Genomic DNA, 13981 nt, shown 5'->3' with positions numbered 1-13981 from the left:
TGGAAGCCAATTCATGTGGAACTTTAGTGGTGTATGCGGAGTAAAGAATGAATGGATCTTTACTAGGCAAGTGCAAAGCTTGCTCACCTAACCTTCTCACAGTTTTTATTTTAGTCCAGTATTTGTTGGTTGGGCACTTGAGAGTAGAAGGGACTAAGGGAGGGTAAGGGAATCCCTACCCACAAGGCCACAACCACTGCAAGATTTGAACCCCAAACCTCAAGGGTATGGGGTAAGAACCTTACCAAGTGAGCCAAGCCCTGGTTGATAAGAGCAAAGCTTGCTTGGCTTCAAGAATTTATATTCTATCTTCAAACAACTATGTATCGCTAAGAGCATGAGCCAATCTCCAAATTATATTCGAATCATTCATTAACACATGACCATTAGCCAATCTCCAAACTTAATTAAATAGAATAAAGTTTGCATCATCTGTTTTAATAAACTAGAGAGGAGATCTAAATTCAGACAGCTAAGCAGACATCTAGAAACAGACGGTTAATATGGCTAGCCAATTTCCCACTCAGGCTAAGACTTAAGAAAAGAACCCATTACCAGCATATAAATAGCTAAAAAAGACTAAAACAAAATCAAATCTGACATTATTCTCTTCAAATATAATTTATGTTGAATCTAACCTTTACACAGTTTAAAGCCTCTGTAGCAACTTCATTGCTAACTGGGGGACGTGCTTCCAATTCATATTCCAGGTCACTATCATCATCCTGTATGCATTGGCATCTACATTAAGCTATAAAACGTTCATCTGAAACCGGGAAAACATGAAAAAATAGAACGCTTATGATGCTACGTAAGGCATGTCATGCAATGTTACGTCATTTATTATTAACACTTGCTGCCCATACAAATTAGGCACCCAGACATTACACTTTCTTATTCCTTAATTTATTCTTATTATGTTTGACATATATTGGAGGAGTGGCTGATACAAAGAATTCACCAATCTATTTTTCCATTTAGTAAACGATTAAGGGTAATTCACTTTGAGGGTGTGTTGTAAATAGTATTCCAAGCTACCCTCTAAGAGGCCTAACACCCCTTGGAGGTAGAGAATGTATGTTTTTGTCCCTAACCCTCCTTTCGCAAATGGTTGATACTTAATTCCTGTCTTTCCACTACATGTCTTAATAACTTAGCCAATAGTATATCCAAGTTAAACAATGCTACAACATCTATAATTAATTGTGTCAGCAAAAAAACAAAAAAATTCAAATAGTCTAAACACATTCCACAAATACAAACAAAACCTTCTAGAGATTGGCGAAAAAATAAACCAAATCAATCCAAGTTATTTCCTTTTCACTTCAACTCAGGCTCAAATTTCGCACGAGGAAGTTTACAGAAATCAAGCAAAAACCCAATTTCCTTGCAAGTAAGAAACATGGCAAAGCAAAACAAATGAATTACTGAAACAATTGATGAGTCCTTTTTCCTAGAAAGTATCATTTTCAACTTCTGAGTTTCCAATTTTAGAAACCCGGAAAAAACTGTCACAAAAGTTTCTATCCATCAAGATTCAAAACAAGTCCAAGTCAGTTTCATGTCCTAATTACAATTGCTCAAAATTCGGCAAATAACGCAATCATGATTTTAGTCGATTCAATGAATTCATCTCATGATCTCAATGCAATACAAAGTGCAAATTCACAAAAAAGAAAAAACGCCAAAAAGAATATAATGTCAAAATCATGAAACAAATCAAAAACTAACCGAAGGTGGATCCTCAGGATCAACATTCTCAATCAAGGGTTTGCGATAAGCCAAATGACGCCATAACATCTGATACTCCCTAGCAGTTTTGATTCCAGTTTTCGTCTTCTCCACTAACGCCTGCCAATCAATTTTCACCTCTGGAAATTGCGCAACCTCTCTAAGTAGCGACAAAACTGTCGTCGCTGAATACCTAATTTTTCACCAAAATCAACAGCAGAATTTCATCAAATTTAACAAAAATCATACAACTATGAAGAATTAGAGGAGAGAGAAAGAGAAAATATACCTCTGTAAGAGAGTGCAGACATCTTCTTCAGTAACGGCAACTTTCTTGAGCTTAATCTCTGTAGCATCAACCATGGCTTCCGATTAATAAAAAATTCGAAGCTTACTACAACATGATTTGGTGAAGATGATGAAATTAATTTTAAATTTTCCCCAAATTGAAGCTAAAACCCTAAGCTAGGGTTTAAGGTACAGTAATGGCGATGGAATTTTGAATGAATTGTTGTGAATTTTCAGCAATGGAAGGAGAAAGGGGGAGGTCAGGAGGTGGAGGAGAGAGGAGAGAGAAAGTGTCTGAGTGACAATGACAGAGCATTGAAGAGCGATTTGAGTGAATGGGGGGAATAAACAAGCTGCGTTAGTTAAGCTTGTTTTATGTGTGTTTTCTTAATGTCGAGTAAATGAACGTAATTGAGCTGAAACTCGATTAATAAATGAGCTTTAATATAAACATAGACTAAAGCCTTGTTTGGTTCACCTTATTTTTACTGATCTGATTTGGTCTGATCTGATCTGGTCTGGTTTGATCTGGTCTGATCTGATTGTCTAATTTGACCAAACTTTGACCTTAAGTGTACGATAATCTATAAGGAAAAAATATATCAAGTGGGATCTTGTTAAATTCGTAATAATGTGTAGTTTATTAATATGTAATTTTCACAATTTTTTCAATTATGAAATTAAGAATATTTAGCGATAAAAAACCGCACATAAAACGATGTTCTGATCTGAACTTATTTTTTCTGATCTGATCTAATCTGAACTTATTTTTTCTGAAATAAGTTAAAATAAGTTGAACTAAACAAGGCCTAAGTAGCAACTTTTGTTTGTCGCTGACCATATTGTGTAATTTTCTAATCATTTTATACCTAACATATTTTACATAATCTTTAATTTTGATCAAAATTTGTCAACTATATTATTAGATTTTATTTTGTTTATAAACAACTAATCATAACGGTAGTTTAATAATGGTTATTCAAAATTATCGTTCATGACACGAGAACTAATCTAGTAATTTAAACTCGCTTATGAAAATAAAAAATAAGAAAATCCTATTAAGAATTCTAGTGAGTTGTTCATAAGCAATAGAGCATCCTAATAGAGTGAATTATAAATATTTTTGAGCTTGATTGAAAACCTTATATAAGTTTGGGCTCACCTAAGATAAATAAATAGCAATTTTAGACTGGATTTGACTCTCTTATAATCCTACATAGCTAGAGTGTTATTTAAGTCAAATAGAGTATGTGAATAGTGCAAATTAAAGTGCAAATATTAAAATACGAAAGGGGTAACAAATAGGTATAATAGTAATATACTAATATCGTGGTTTTGGTAGTTCAAAAAAAAATAAAAATCGTGGTTTTGGTTTGGTACAAAAAAATTGCTCAATACTTTGTACATTTAGCTCTTTCTCTAAGGGTTTTTTTTCCCTTACCCTTTTAAGCAAATAATACTTGTAATAATTTAGTGATCCTATCATTTTCTGAAAAAAAAAAAAAAAAAAGTCGCCTATGATTATTATCCTGACACCCTCCTAGCCCTAAACCATCTTACGAAAAAGCATGGTGTCTGTAGTCTTGTTTATACAAGAAGATACACAACTACAAAATATCAATCTTGAACGCCTTTTACCAATCATCTAATAAACCAGAACAAGATGAAAAGGCAAATTGCTGAAGAAAAATACATAAAATTAAATTCCTATATAAACATAAATTATAAGCTTTATTCTTCATCTTAGATAAACAATAGTGCACAATACATTTCATGATTTCAAGGGTATCCTAATGACCTACAATCTCTTGCGAGTAAACTTGATAACTTCTGCAACCGCCACACAGCCTTTGATTGTAGAAACAATAAATGTATATAGATTCGACAATGTTCTATCCTCTAGTCAGCCAAAAAGGGTGACAATAGATACAGAAAAGTGGAGTAAGCAATAGCTTACTTCCCACCATCCACTATCATCTGCCGTAGGAATTTTGAGTTTGGATGGAAAATGAGTCGATTGAGCTCAAAGAGCCCTGTAATTACTGCTCAGATGAGAACAAGGTAACTCCTAGATACAGCTTACCACACATCCCGAAGGTATCGTCCATCTGTCTGCAATTTCTTCACAAGAGATTCTGCTTTCGAGGAGTCCACCTTCTCCTGAAAACATATCACAAAAAGTATAAACTTTGTCAAATCTGTACAGGTTTTGTTATACTTCGTATATGACTGCCATACAAAATTGAGTCAGCCAACTGGAACAGAAGCTCCTAATCATCTTCATCCGTTTACTATAGGTTACACACTACCGAGTACAAAATAATAGTTTTGACAGCACTTGGTCAAGACATAGAACGATAGCACATATTATTCTCTTATTCAACCTGCCCTTCGATGCCACCAAATAATAAAGCAAAATATCAGGTCTAGGAAGAGGGGCAGAGAAGGCATAGAGTCCAACAAAAATCCAAACCAGAGATCAAGGTCACTTCGAAGTTCAAAGGCATACGAATATGAACAAAGGCCAACTACATATTGACTTCACATGTCCTAACTTGGGCGAACTAACTGCGAATAAGAAAATTCTCTTGTAGTTTACGACATGTTCATATTAGAAAAATGCAAGTATTGGCCAATGAGATGTAAGCATTTTAAGTAACTCAATTTATTTCCTCACATAGACCTGATATCAATATTCAACTAAATAGTTCACGGCTTTCATACTCTTCAGAAATGATATGAAAAATGTCACTACAGACGTTGGACAGATGGTTCACAAACCAATCATCATAGATTTTCGATCTAAGTGAAGCCAGATCAAATTTTGGGAGGTGCTGCATTACCAAGGCATCTAGTAACATGTTCAACATGACTCTTGATTTTGAATTACAAAGCTAAAGTTTTTAAAGACAAAACTAGCTGAAGGAAAAAGATCAGAGAAACAATGATAAGGATTCCTGCAGGGTTTCATAGCAGTTAACTTCAAACAGTGCTTCATACGATTGACATAGGTCTAGACGAGATGATAATATGAAACATAAACTGCAGTACGCAACTACTCCTGTACAATAATGATATCAGCCAGACAACAACTAGTAATTATGACTAACTTGTACGAATAGTGTTCTGATAATGTCAGACAATAGCCTGTGTCTATTAGCTGTGAAATGCTTTTGGTGGGGGATGGGGGGTGGGGGTGGGGTTGGGGTGGGGATGAGTACCTGCTCCTGAACAATATTGTGCAAAGTTCGATGAACATCTCGAGCCATGCCCTTAGCATCACCACAGACATATAAGTAACCACCAGAAGAAATCAGACTCCACAAGTACGAGGCCTGCAAATCACAATTTTAAGGTAAATCATTGCTTGGCAAGACTATAAAGGAGACTCACTATTGAATGTGAAAGCACACACCTTGTCCATCATCTTATGCTGAACATACTCCTTTTGAGACCCCTCCCTTGAAAATGCAAGAATCAGCTCTGAAAGAGCTCCTTCTTCAACAAACTTGTTCAGCTCTTCCTCATAGATGAAATCCTACAGATTAAGCATTATATAAGCACTAATTTGGCCGGTAAGCTTCCACAAAACTTACAGGTTTCAGAATACCATTCTACGATTTCTACATCCAAAGAAGAGTATAGCAGGACCAAGTTGGACGCCATCCTGTTTTAAAGCCAGTCTTTCCTGGAAAATAGATGCACAGTTAAATTTTGAAAATTCAGCAATCTAAATAACCCATTTATGTGCAGAATATTAAAGGAGCATAAACCTGTAAAAATCCTCGGAAAGGAGCCAAACCAGTTCCAGGTCCCACCATGATTATTGGAACTGAAGGGTCTGCCGGCAACTTGAAGTTAGATGCTCTGATAAAGATTGGAGCCCAGCTACAATTCTGGCTTTTCTCTAAAGGAACTGAATTCTGGCCATATAAGAGAAAAATTCAGAAAACTGTCATGGTTTGACATGCAACAGCATGCTGTCACAAAATCCTACAACACGTATATAATGGGCTACCAAATATATATAACAACATTCTGACAAGTAATATGTTTTAACTCAATGCTAGCATAAGCAAAGTTTGTTCCTATTACCTTCATCCAAGTTGAACAAACCCCTTTGTGGATTCTCCCTGTAGGCGTAGGACCATAAACCAAGGCACATGTGACATGAACTCGGTTTGGATATAGTCTGCAGATACATGTTAAGCAGTTTAGAATCTCCATATTCTTCATGAGAATCAATACACCCATAAAGTAATACAAGCCTAAAGTTGAGCCACCTTGGTGAGGATGAGATAGAATAGTAACGCGGTTGTAACCGAGGAGCCACGGAAGCGAAAAATACGCCAAGAGGAGGCTTTGCTGATGGAAATTCAGACATGACCTCCAATAGACTCCTTTGACTAGCAACAATCCAAGCTGAATACTCATCCTAAAGAGAGATAATTTCCAAAGAGAATAATTTAACAAGATCAGGGAGAACCAAAGTAGCAAAAAAAAAAAAAAAAAAAAAAAGTAGCAAAAAAAAAAAAGTTAAATCAATTTTTTGCAGAAAGACCATTTGAAAAATGTAGATATATGAACCTTGCCCTCAGGTGATGCCAAATGCTTCAATCTCTCTGCCTCACCGGGTTCTGATGCATGAGCAGCCAAAGCAAGTAGTGCAGCCTGAGTATAATAACTAAATAAGAACCAATGATGCCAATTCCCCAATATGAAACCAAAACAATAAGCTCAGCGTAAGGGAAAAGAAAGATAATAACCTTTCTAGGAGAGGTTAAAACATCAGCATATCGCGCCAGACCAGAGCGAAGTGTACAAGGACCAGGAAATGGTGGTGGTAGTGAGCCACCCAAAGGTGTACCATCTTCTGCATCTGTGTGAATCGAGAAAATCAAATCCAGTGGCTGACCCAATAGCTTTCCTGCTTCTTCCACAATTTCATCATAATTCTCAGCATAGACTCCAACATGATCTCCAGTTTCATAACTGAAACAATAATGATAAATTTTAAGGCTTTTCTCCTTCAGAGAACATAACGAATGCAGAACAATTTGATAATAGCTTACAAGCAAAGTTTTCCTTTCAGAAATAAAAAAAGATGGAGAAAAGACTCGTGGAATCTCTTTGAGCACCAACTAGACAATACATGAAGTAGTAATGGGCAATAAGGAATAGTCAAACTTTTATATAGTGCTCTTGCACGCTTGAACACAAGTAAAATTGTACATAACAGCATGATGCAATGAAATACGGCAGACATGGCAAGAAGGGACTCTACCATATATCTATATATACAGCAAGGTGCCAAGGTTAGTCAGTTAAACGAATACTTACGTTAATCCAGTGCCTGCTATATCAAACTCCAAGTGTATACAGGAGCGGTCAGATTCTGGTTTATGAAGCTCCTTTTGCACCGCCACATTAGCTCTTTTGGAATTTCAAAAGAAAAGAAACTAGTTAGCCAGACAGATTTAGCAAAAACAGGAAACAATGTGTGTGATCTACTAGGCAACCTATAATGTCCACTTAGATAACAAGTACTAGTATTTTATACTTCTAATATTAGGTACACATGAAAGTAAGTAATAAAGGTGTGGTATCATAGCTCAGAAAAAAAAAACATCTAGTCTAAAATAAGCTCATTAATCAAAGGAAAAGATTTGACAATGTCTGCCGCAATGTATAAAAAGGGTCAAGGCGCACCAAGGCATTTCAGAGCTCCCTGCGCCTAAGGAGTGCCTTAGTACGCCTCGTTGAAGTGATGTGCATATAATAAACAATTTACAAAAATATTGAAAAACAATAGTGTGCCTTAAGTTGCGCCTCATCAAAATCGCCTCTCCTAGACCACAAAAAGCACATGACTCCAAATGCCTTGCGCCTAGGCAGGCCTTTTCAAACACTGGTCTGCCAAACAGTGATACTAAAGACTTGGCTTAATATGCCACTAGACTATTATGAGTCAATAAATAAATTAAATTATAAAATTTCAACTGTGAGTCCAGGCAGTATTTGAATATACCTGCATGGATGATGAATATCAAAAGCTGCATTGCCATTTGCCATAGTGTTTGTACTGATTTTCTAAGGTTGTGACAGCAGATTCATGAATGACTACACGATATTCAAGAATAGCAGCTGTGTATGGTGTTGACACAGTATTTGTATCATCTGCATCTTTCAAAATCTTGTCTAACTCTGGCCACAAAGATTCCCGCCTATATGGAAGATAAACATGTAATCAATACAGCAGCAAAGAATCGACCAATAAGCATATTCGCAGAATATCAGCATTAGAGTTAAAATCCAACTGATACACACCAAGCAGTAAAATCATCCTCAATACATTGATCATCATCGCCAAGACCAACAGGGACCAGACGCTTTGCACCTGACACATGGAGCACATTAGAAATATTCAATAGATATTTGTTAGTAAGCCGCACATATAACGATATAAACGAAAAATATGAGATCAAGAGAAGATGATACTCTACATAAAGAGAGTACAGAATTTCATATTAAGAAGAGTAAATGGGTTAAGTACATGATTAAGAATTTAGCCTACTTTAGCCACACTTAGAGTTGAAGTGAGGTTCTAGAACTAAGCTAAGCATAGCTACTTGCAAAACTTAGCTAAGTACATACCTATGTACCCAACCTAATCAATCTTTACAATGGGTATTACAAAAAGATAAATTTTTTTAAATGGTACTTCTCAAATAAGCAAACAAGATAAGGACTCTTATCAAGCTAAGAGAATTTCCCAACAGTGCAATATATTCCATACATAAACAAAAAATGCTCTTCATAATTTTAGTTACTCATCTTCTTATTCCATTTTGTAATAATAAGATGATTTGTAATTTAGTTCACCCTGTTTAATTAAACGGATAAAACTTGATGTAATTGTAACAAGAAAAACTCAACACATTAGCTAAACTGGTATATTTTAAAAAGAAATTAGGTGTGAATGCTTATATGGGTTAGGCAACTTAGGTCTGTGGACCCAGTTTATAATACAGGTCAAGTTTGTGTTGAAGGTTTATGGCCTGATTTTTAAAAGGGTCGTCTTGGTGTTGAAGGTTCTCCAACCAGTTAATCTTCGATCCAAACACAACCCAACACAGCCTGTTTGCTCTAAAAAGTACCCAAATTCTACTTGTGGACATCATTGCAAATGCTAGTATAAATCAAAATACGCCTGCTTGACATGGCAGTTTGTCAGTATATTATTGACCATATAGAAGTATGGAATAAAAATAACACGATTTTTGGTACCTTGTTCAACGAGCTTTTCGTCTAGATCCTTTCCAATCTGTTCCAGAAAAGGTCACACCATTAGTTAGTAAACAAATGAGTAAGAAGTGGTTGGCCTTAAAAGATAATTTACCTTGTTGAAGTGTTCATACTGACGATTTCCCAAGCCGAAAACACCATATGTCAATTGCTGAAGCCATGGTTCCCTCTCATTACCCTATACAAAAAAAAAAAAAAAAAAAAAAAACCAGACCACCATGTTACAGAATGCGGTAAATGAACTTACCACTAAGGCACTAACTTCCCCAAAGAGCTCCTTCCACTCCCCCCCCCCAACTCCCCAAAAAATAATGGACAGGAAAGAAAATGGTAGAAGTTGAATTGGTGGAAAGAAGCCAATACCTCTGTGAACCATTTGCAAAACCGAGCAGCATTATCAGTAGGCTCCCCATCTCCATAACTACAATGTCAATGATGTCAGTTTATAAATGACTTAACTGATAAACAACAAGTGTAAGACATATACTCACAAAAAAGTAATCTTACGTGGCAACCATGAAGAATGCTAAAGTTTCTTTTTTTAGTTTTTCTTCATATTGGTCATCGTCCGCAGCATAATCATCCTATTTTAATAGGTGGAAAGCAACATTTTTAGACAAATCAAAGAAAAAATAGATCTAAAAAGAAACTTGCAAAGAACACTCTCAATCAACAAATAAAAACAGTAGCTGCCTCACTTACCAGGTCAACAACCTTCACTAAAGCCTTGTCATATCTTGCCTTGATCTCTTCTGCTAAAGCCTGCAGAAAATCACAAAAAATAACAAAAATGACACTGATATTTCATATGCTACAAAGTCTACAAGAGAAAGGTCACTGAAGGTACAGCAACAAACAGAAACAAGTTCAATGCTATTGAAACTCTGTAAAACCATTCCACACCCACTCTTTCTACTACTACAACCATCACTTCATATTATCTATCAGCCTGACTAACTCTTCTTATTCCATACATCTGTTGCTACGACTATTTGTCTATATAAAATTTGAATGCAATGTTACTGGTCAGCTTTCAATATTGAAGCAACAAATTAAAGTATCCTTAATGTGAGTGGTAAGTCCATAACCTTAAAGAAACTTATGAATTTATGATAGAAATATAGAACGCAGTTATTACTATTAGGATCTATGATGAGCAGAGATATCAAAGAAAAACTTTATATGTACCATAATGATATAACAGATTATAATGATTAAATGTTTTATTCAAGTTTTATCTCGTAGAAATAAAGATTTGCATTTCCAATCATATTGCACTTGGAAGGAAGGAAAGTAAAGTTTCCAATTTTGATGCCAATTATGCCACTGGGAAGCACCAACCTTTCCAACCATTAAGCCATCAATTTGAGGATTGGTATAACCTCTCGTCTCAGTCTAATTTCTATTATTTTTTTTGGCTATAACAATGTATGTAGGGATTTTCCAGCGCCTTGGCGCCCCTCATTGTAATAAGACACACTTAATCAATAGCGAAAAAATACTGGAAAAAAGCTGTGCAACTCAAGACTCGCATCAGTGTGCCCCTTTGCACCTCACTGAAATCGCCTTGCCTAGACCAGAAAAATAAGAGCCTCAGCACCTAGTGGCGTCTATACAATGGGTTATAAGGAATAAGATAAAATAGGACACCAAGGGGATGTCAAACCAACACAAACAGAAAGGCTACAAGTAATCACCCAACAATTTCCATTGCTCCAAGACATGTACATATCACCCAAATCAATAGAGATGTACAAACAAAATTGAAATATCCTCAATCCATAAATATGATGATCTTGTCTGCACAATCATAGGAAGAAAAACGAATTTCATATCAAAGCGCTTGATTCCAACCATACAAGATCGTTTAAAATTGAAGCTTGGAGTAATAAGGTTTAATCTTCCCTACAGAAATCCGACAATTCTCCGTCCAAATACACCAAATAGCCAATAGAACTAGTTTCCACAATTAGAAATTCATTCATCCTTCAAACTTGCCTTTCCAAGCTACTTAAATATCTTTGATTAGTCTCTCATTCCAAAATCATGGTTCTTTTAATTTTATTGAAAGATAGTTGAACAATGCCATACCATATGCACATCCCACATTAAGTTCAATTATTAGGAGGGACAAACCATGAGGCAAGGTTGTAATTTCTAATTTGTGTAGAGTTGTCATCAGCCATGTCATAAAAACTCTTCGCCCATGTAGGAGCTGAACAAAGCTGCGCAGAAAAAAAGCCTCAAATAACAATGCAAGTGAGCAGTGAGGATAGTTGCCTCCTCAGTCATACTCCTTGTGCATTAATTGCAGAGCTAGTGAAAGGAAAAGCACAATCAGTTGTACTCTGCAAATAATGTCCAGGGACAATTGAAAACTTATCTATTGAAATATGTCATGAACTTCTGTCAAATAGGGAGACTGCAGACTTGAAAGTCACAAATCTCACAATCTCATTTTTCCTTTCATCTCTCTCTCCATCTTCTTTCTCGGAATTCTACATGTCATTGTCTGAATTCAATTATAGAATTTCCAGACTTAAGTATGTTCTGCAGTAGTTATCAATCCATGATTCCATGGTAGTTTTCAATCTTTTCATTTTAGCTTACCACATATCACTCAAAGCAACAAGCATTTAGAGCATTTAAAAGCTTTCAACAGAAAAAATATAAGGCTTGTTAAACAAATCAGGTGCTATCAACTAGCATTGCATGGGTATATGACTTGATTTGATTCAATTTGATATGGAGTACAGGAGCAGGGATGAAGAGTGCAAACATCTAACAAGTAAAATCATACACACATGAGCGCGCACACATATACAATACTTTTACAACACTTTTCACTAGTTGCAATATCGAAACTATAGAGAGAATAAAGATAATAGTGGAGTTGCTATCTAGCCCAAGTTGGTGAGTTGTATTGTTTTCAAAGGATAAATTATTAACCTTTTTCACTACATTAAGGGCATTAGGATATCAAATAGACTTCAACCATGGAAGTGAAAGGGTCGGCTAATGCTAGCCTCTCCTCCTCCTTTTTTGAGACACTTGCAAAAACAATGGCCAGGTCAGCAAAAAATTTAGATTGACCCTGTCTACTCTGACCATCCACAAACCAGTGACCCTTAAGCTTTTGCACTTCTAATCTGGCAGCCATTGCTGTAGCCTGTAATCCTCACATCAAACAATTTTCAATCTACCTAATCTGAAATCACTTCAATTGCATGAATTGTGGGACAAAAATACTACATCTTCCTTTAGATTATCCTCTGTTTCTTTCTCCCTGCACCGTTCAACATTTCCCTATACAAATATCCATTTCTATGGTTTACCTTTGAAGACAAGAAGCCTCAACAATATCATCTCCAGAGTATTTTCCTACACTTTCAACCCAAACCTTTTCAATTCAGTGCAAAACCTCATTCATACTAGCTTTATACTAATACTACAGCCAAATTCCATTCCATTTTCCGATAGTTCCGAGTTGATGTATAGATAGTAGTTGTTATTTGTCTTTTAATTGACTATAGATTTAGTTTAGGGAATAATTAATAGTATGTTGATTTAATTGAATTGAAAGTATTAGCTGAGAAGGCTAGTTGAATGTTGAAGTTTAACCTAATTGGACGAGCTTTTTCGAAGCATCTCTGCTTCTCAAAGTTCAGCTCTCAAGCATCCAACTAATCAACAAGAGCAAAGTTCAGTTCTCAAACATCTATCCAACAAACACTTCTGCCTCTCAAATACACAAAATTCCATCCAATCAACAATTCGACATCATCTCAACAAATTTAGCTCAAATAATAATTCCACCACCAATTCTTCCACCAATCAACCAAATCACCATGAACTTGCTTTCATTCATCCAACTTCATATTACTCGCGGCAGTTTTACAAGCAAAGCACAATCTAAAATCCAGTGAACACTTCCAAACCTTAATAACCTATCCTAACACTCGAATTTTACCATAAAATCCACATTTTTCAACAATTAGAAATGCATGCAACTAATCAACAACAAAACAATCAAATTAACATCAAACTCAAAAAAAATTCACAATTTAAACCAAAAAATCATCAAAAATTACCTTAGCAAATCCCTCGGCAGTACCAGTTTGAGTACCAAAAAACACCGTAACCTTAGTTTTACCAGCAGCAATTTCAAGCTCATCTTCCTCAGGTTCAACCTTCAATGGTTTAGGAGCAACAAAAGCCGAACAAACTTTACCTCGATCGTTCGATCTTCTCCATAGAATAACCACCAATCCGATAATCAATGCAATCGAAGTCGTCAAAATGACAATCGCAGAAGAATTTGACGGCGAATCCAATGAAACTCCGAGCACCGATTCGATGGATCGGATCAAATCGGAGCTCGTAGACGCCATTGATGAGAGGTGATTTTCTCTCTCTCTAAGGGTTTCTCGAAGGTTCAGGAAACCCTAGGGATTTGGTTTTGAGAGGTTGGTGAAACTCACTGATTCAACACAACCTCTTCTCTCTTTCTTCTTCCTCCTATCACTGAATGAAATGGGTGGACTTTTGTTTTTTTTTTTCAATTTTTTTATTTTTATTTTTTTTGGAGCACAGTATTTTATTTTATTTTATTTTGTTATTCTATTTTTATAACAAAAATTAAAAATAGTAAATCATG

The 13981-nt window shown here is 35.8% G+C and overlaps 1 protein-coding gene and 1 pseudogene across 1 annotated transcript; both read right to left on the bottom strand.

Moving 5' to 3' along the window:
* Positions 1-10: 10 nt before the first annotated feature.
* Positions 11-2408, bottom strand: LOC110740170. Its single transcript, XM_021920653.1, has 3 exons — positions 2021-2408; positions 1732-1924; positions 11-725 (listed from the first exon to the last, which is right to left on the bottom strand). Exons 1-3 carry the CDS (start codon positions 2092-2094, stop codon positions 612-614), a joined length of 381 nt encoding a protein of 126 aa, XP_021776345.1. The 5' UTR covers positions 2095-2408; the 3' UTR covers positions 11-611.
* Positions 2409-3668: 1260 nt separating this feature from the next.
* On the bottom strand, positions 3669-13751 carry LOC110740174 (annotated as a pseudogene).
* Positions 13752-13981: the final 230 nt, after the last annotated feature.

Source organism: Chenopodium quinoa, unplaced genomic scaffold (assembly GCF_001683475.1).
Source record: "Chenopodium quinoa cultivar QQ74 unplaced genomic scaffold, ASM168347v1, whole genome shotgun sequence".
NCBI lineage: Eukaryota > Viridiplantae > Streptophyta > Magnoliopsida > Caryophyllales > Amaranthaceae > Chenopodium > Chenopodium quinoa.
This window is presented reverse-complemented; position numbering and strand designations above follow the sequence as displayed.

Coding starts and splice junctions, on each gene's coding strand:
- LOC110740170 (XM_021920653.1), bottom strand. CDS start 2,094: ATGGTTGATGCTACAGAGATTAAGCTCAAGAAAGTTGCCGTTACTGAA. Junction 1,925..2,020: donor GTCTGCACTCTCTTACAGAG/GTATATTTTCTC, acceptor GTGAAAAATTAG/GTATTCAGCGACGACAGTTT. Junction 726..1,731: donor ATCCTGAGGATCCACCTTCG/GTTAGTTTTTGA, acceptor CAATGCATACAG/GATGATGATAGTGACCTGGA.